The 6,000-nt window shown below is 46.3% G+C and overlaps 1 protein-coding gene across 1 annotated transcript in view; it reads left to right on the top strand.

The window, feature by feature from the left end:
• The first annotated feature begins 250 nt into the window (after nt 1-250).
• LOC101435979 (long-chain fatty acid transport protein 2) overlaps nt 251-6,000 on the top strand; it is a 68,330-nt gene continuing 62,580 nt past the window's right edge. Inside the window, exon 1 of the mRNA XM_058294213.2 lies at nt 251-932. Within this exon, the coding sequence (XP_058150196.1) occupies nt 455-932 (478 nt within the window). The 5' untranslated portion in view covers nt 251-454. The remainder of the gene's footprint in view (nt 933-6,000) is intronic.

The raw sequence follows: 6,000 nt of genomic DNA, 5'->3' as shown, positions 1-6,000 counted from the left end.
TTTCTCATCCGCAAAGTGCGGTTATTTTGATAAAGGAACTGTGCTTCGAGCAGGTAAAGTGCTTTGGTGACTGCGTAGCAGAGTCCAAATCCGACTCCAGACCCCTGGAACCAGCCTAGACCCCGGCGGAGCCGCAGAGCCTCCTCCCCAGCCAGGGCAGGGCGGCGGGGGCGGGCAAAGCGGGGCGCACAGGTGGCTGCGCCCCAGGAGGGGGCGGGCTCAGCCGGCCGGTGCCGCCCAGAAGCCACCCGCGCTCGCAGAACCCCAACCTGCAGAGAGGCGGCTGCCGGACAGGCAGGGAAGCGCCGCGCTGTCCCCACCTCGCCGCTAGCCAGGCGTCCAGCCGCCGCGCGCCCGCGCAGCCCGCCCGCCGTCCACCCGCAGCCCGCCCGCCGCCGCGCTGCAGGGCCCGAGCGCGCCGTCTGCCCTTGCGGGAACCGGGGGCCCCGCCGTCATGCTGCCCGCCATCTACAGCGTCCTAGCGGGCCTGGTGCTCCTGCCGCTGCTGGTGAACCTATGCTGCCCCTACTTCTTCCAGGACATAGGCTTCTTCCTGCGAGCGGCCGGAGTGGCCCGGCGGGCGCGAAGCTACGGGCAGCGGCGGCCGGTGCACACCCTCCTGCGGGTCTTCATTGAGAAGGCGCGCCAAACTCCGCACAAGCCTTTCCTGCTCTTCGGCGACGAGACACTGACCTACGCGCAGGTGGACCGGCGCAGCAACCAGGTGGCGCGAGCGCTGCGCGACCGCCTCGGCTTGCGCCAGGGAGACTGCGTAGCGATCTTTATGGGCAACGAGCCGGCCTACGTGTGGCTGGGGCTGGGGCTGGCCAAACTGGGCTGTGCCATGGCGTGCCTCAACTACAGCATCCGCGCGAAGTCCTTGTTGCACTGTTTCCAGTGCTGCGGGGCGAAGGTACTGCTGGCCGCACCAGGTGAGCCCCGGGGATGCGCCCCTCCCTGCCGCCGGGCTCCTCGGACTCTTGGAGAACCAGAGGCAGCGTGCTGTGGGGGGCGTGGAAGGCGCAGAGGGAGCAAATCAACAAAGCTCCTTGAGACGCTAATTTATGATAACTAGAATCACCTGTTGTTGAAGCTACTCTATGCCAGGCACTGTGTTAAGAACTGCCAGGCTGAATTGGTTCTAATCCTTAAAACAAATACGGTGTACTATCAGACTTATAGAGTTGAGACACCGAGGCCATCAGAGTTGAAAGCTCATACTCCTCCTCACAGAGCTGGCAGGTGATGGGGAGAATCAGGGCTGTCTAGCTAAAGGCCGAGCTCTTAGCCAGTCTTTACAACATCTGTGTTAAATGCAGAGGGTCTGGAGTGTGACCCTCCGGTTTCTCCAGAAAGACTATTTCACCTCTGCTATTTGGCTGGCTGTATGGCCTTGGGTCACTTGCCTCTGTGTGCCTTGGTTTCCTCCTTTAAAATAAGCAGTCTTCACAGTTGCTTCCAGTTCTCATGTGCTATTAGCATCCCTGGCTTCTCCCTGCAAAGAAGGTGACCCCAAGGGTGAGGACGGAATCTGCTCCATTGCCCTTGTGAGGCCCCATTACATGGATAGCCATAGTTACCCCTTCAGTTCTGTGGTTGCCTCCCTCCAGATTTCAACTAGACTTGAAGTAACTTCATGCCGCAGTGGTGTCCCACTCCAGAAAGAACTAGGGGGAAAGCCAGGAAGGTAACCCACAGGGCAGGTGGTGCTCCCTTCCCAGAGAGCTCATCCCTGTGCTTGAATAAGGACCAGAAGGCCTCTTGTTCTGTCAGTAAGAGGAGGCTACCCAGGTGTGGGCGAAAGACATGGGTGATGGGGTGTGGGCATAGGGAACCAGGAAGCCTCACCTTTCACAAATGCCTCTCAGTGCTGAGCCCTACGCTAGGTGCTTTTGTTACCTTGGGAGAAAGCGTATACTTATGCACCATTATGCAGCTGGGGAAACTGAAGCTTAGAATTCCATTTTAGGTCTGTCCAGCTCCAAAGCCCATCCTCTTTCCTACATCATGCTGCTGCCATCTATATACCTACAGACAGAACTAACTAGAAGGGACCAAGCATCCATCTGGTCTACCCCTTGATTTTATAGCTGGGAAAACAGGCAAGCTAAACACCTTGCCTAGAGTCACAGAGGATGAGATGTCAATTGCTTGTGAGAAACCAGGAAGCTTACACAACTGTTTCATGTGACATAAAATGCATTGTCCAACAAGTGAAGGCTTTGTATAAAAGTTTTAAAAGGGGCTGGGAGGGTGTACAATTTTAAAAGCAGTCAAATTGTTTAAAGGGACACTCCTTTCAAGAAATGTGTTTTCAACTACCTATCAAGTTGCCTGGAAAAAGAGAAAAATTCCCTCCTTAGTAAATGAAGGACTGTTAAGCCTTTTACTTTACCAGTTGGCATAGAGTGAAGTTATTAGCAGAGTGTCTTTGTACTACTTCAGGAAGTATTTAAGTATTATTTACCTATTTGCTTAGTGTCCCAAGTCCTCTGAGAGAGGTCAGAGAGCTTGGATATTTACTGAAAAATAAGCTTGGGTTTAAGTGAGTTGCGTTCTGTAATAGAGTCAGAAATACAACAGCGCCTTCCCCACCCAGGCAGTAGGGCTGTGCTATGAAACACTGTGTTTTAGTCAGTGTACATGGAGAATATGATGAAAGTCTTATGTCCAAATCAAACTTGAAACAGATCCTTTGGTGAACCTAGAACACTCCCTGGCAGTAAACTGACCTTTGAAAAACATTGCAGTTCTGTAAATTACCAAGGTACCATTGCAAAAACTGTAGAGTTTTACTCTACCCTGAAGTAGTTACTGCAAAGGGGTAACTCAGAAACCAAAGTCATGTGTTTTGTAAATGTGCCCATATGAATTTGTTAAATGGACTGGTTCTTAGAATTTTTCATGGGTAAGTTAGAAGGGATCTTAGAGACATTCTAATCCTATAATTCTCCAACTTTAATGAGTTTTCTACTTCATTAGAAAGTTTAGATAAGAAACTAACATAGGAAGCTTATTTTTAAAAACATATTTCTGTGATGGAGGTGGGGCATATGGGAATCCCCTATGTTTTTTTATGTAAGATGTAATCTAAGGCTTCTTCAAAAATAATTAAAAATTAAAGAAAAAAACCGTAAAAAAACAAACATATTCCTGAGCCCCATTCCCAAAACACTGATTCAGTAGGAAGGTGGTAGCATCCCAAAACGTATATTTTGTAATAAGCCTCATCCCAACCCCAAATGATACTGAAGGAGGTGGTCTGAGGACCAGGCTGTCAGAAGCAAAAGGTGTAGTTTTATCCACCCATTTTAGAGCTGAACAAACAAAGGCCCAGAAGGATGATATCCATTACCCAGGATCACATGGCTAATTAGCAACAGCCAGCTGAGGACAGAACCCAAATTTTTTACTCAACTCCTGGGCACTTTTTATTATATCACACCATCTGAACATGTAGTATAGAGGTAAGAAGCTTTTGAAACCTTGTGATGACAATTCAACAGTTTGATTCTGTACTTTGAACTTGAGCCTCAGGACTTAAGGTCTAGTAAGAACTCTTGAGTTCTAATTTCTGGTTGTCTGCAGAACTCCAAAGTATATGTAAAAGACAAGAACAGTGGTATTTATCATGGTAATTGATCCAGTTGTCATGAATTTTGTAGGCTCTTCATAAAGTTTAGCAGGGCTAAACCCTACCAGGAATTTCAGTACACACTTTCCCTTCTAGAATTTACTATACTTACAGAAAGGCAAGGCTCATAAGCACTTCCCTGAATCAGATAGAGCACTTGTCCACAGAACATGATTTTCTCTTGGAAGTGCATTTCAGGATCCTTCTCCATGGCACAGTGTGATCCATCTAGTTATACAGAAAGGGGGAAATGTTCTCAACTATCTGAACTAATACGTGTATCAATGTTGTTGTTGGTATAGGTCAGCTTTTGAGGCCAGTAGTTTTTCAAGTAACTTTCCAAACAGAATATGGGTAAAACAGGAACACAACATGGCATATTTTGTAAAAAAAAAAAACAAAAACAAAAACAAAACTAAAAGAAAGCTGAAATAGTAAATTTGCATTGTTTCCTTTTGTGCTAAAATTAAGATCATCCCTACCAGAAGAATAACCGAGGTTTCTTGAGTGTCCTTTCATCAGCCAATGGCCAGGTCAACTCTGCTGGCTTAGGATAACCAAGCACGGCTCCCAGGTGTAGGCATTGTACAAAGCTTTGATAACCATTAAAGATAAAGGCTGAGACCTAGCAGGGTTATGAAACGTTCCATTATGCTTAATTTTGCTGTAAACCTACAATTTCTCTAATAGAAAAAATTTAGGTTTCAGCTTATCTTTGACCTGGTTTTACAAGGCTGAAAAAAAATTAAAATGGTCCTCCTTTAAGCACAGTGATAAATGAAAGTGTTTCCACTAGCTTTCAAAAAAAATACTGCATTGAAAGTTCCAAAACATAAGAACTTCATTCTAAAACTAGTTTTTGTACCAAGGCTAACTCTTGTCATACAAACATACAAATCTATGATTAGATTGAGAAAAAAAGATTGTACAACAATTTAATATCAAACATTTAGTGAGTCCATCAGGGTACAAGCTAGTTGCCCCAGTGGGATGGGGAGATAAGAAAATGCTTTAGGGGGAGTGGATGTGGCTCAAGCAGTTGCACACCTGCTTCCCACATAGGAGGTCCCAGGTTCAGTTCCTAGTGCCTCCTGAAAAAACAACAAACAAATCCAACTCAGAAAAGTCAATGTGGCTCAGTGATCAAATGCTGTCTTCCAACACACAAGAGGTCCCGGATTCAATCCCCAGCCCCCAGTACCAAAAAAAAAAAAAAAAGGGAGGAGGGCACCACCAAGGGCAGTTTTGATCAGATTCGTAACACAGTGAAATGCTTCTTACTAGGTAAGAACAATAACAGACTGGATAACAATAACTTAAATCATGGTAATTTCTACAGGTCTTTGGCCAGGAAGGGAGAAAATAAAGACAATTACGTGATCATTTTGAGACTGTTTACTGAAGGGATCTTTCATGTACTGGAAATAGGGACTCGGAGAATATAAGGAATGGCCAACCGTGGTGGCCTCACTTCCTCAGAAGGAGATGATTTTCCAATGAAACTTTAGTCTAGAATCAAGACATAGAGAAAATCTAATCCCCACTGTTCTCGTCTCTCTGGAAAGCCCAAGGAGTAACTCTGATGCTTTACTTCATTGCACTATGGGTGCCTCAAAGGCTCGGACTTCTCTCTTATCTTTGAATAATGCCCTAGAAATGCATAGTGCACATTAGGCACTCGATAAATGCTGAATTTATGAGTTCCATCATTCTGGTTATAAGCTGGTTTTCTTCCCTGAAGCTTAAGGACCATTGAGTTGGGGTATGAGGGCATCAAAAGGGATGTAACAAATCAAATACTCTGATGTGAGAACATCCATTTCGACGCACTCTCCCCCAGGCCCAGCCTTTCACTCTTCCACAGACTCACTCACTCACCACAGTTCCTCCTAGCCAGGCGCTGTGTCCAGCCCTTCTGGCAGTGGGACTTTAGGGGAAAGACGTGCCCTTCTCAGTCTCGGTTCCAGAGAGGCAGCAGGTAATGAGCAAAAGACAGACTGAGACCATATTGGGACAGGTCTGTGAAGGGGATGAAGGGAGGACTCTGGATTAGAAACCCCGACACCAAGTGAGTAGACTGTTCAGGGCTGCGATTCTCAGGCCGGTAGCCCAAGATTTAAATGAGGAGCGAACTTAAAGATTTAGTATAAATTTTTTTTTGCCTCGCTTATAACAAAATGTGTGAAGGGAGGTGATTGTTTAGCATCTCCATTCAATAATGAGCTAGAAGGAAAAAATGAAAAAAAGCTTTCACTTTGCCAGCATGTGTAGGAATGCCTAACAGTTCACTTTCTTAAGAAGTAAGAAGGGATTGTAGAGATGACAGACTCTGACTCAGCTGTTGATGGTACTGAATCCAAAACAGA

The sequence above is a fragment of the Dasypus novemcinctus genome, chromosome 3 (genome assembly GCF_030445035.2).
Source record: "Dasypus novemcinctus isolate mDasNov1 chromosome 3, mDasNov1.1.hap2, whole genome shotgun sequence".
In the NCBI taxonomy this organism is placed as follows: domain Eukaryota; kingdom Metazoa; phylum Chordata; class Mammalia; order Cingulata; family Dasypodidae; genus Dasypus; species Dasypus novemcinctus.
The sequence above is the reverse complement of the archived record's forward strand: the minus strand, read 5'-3'. Positions and strand labels throughout refer to the sequence as shown.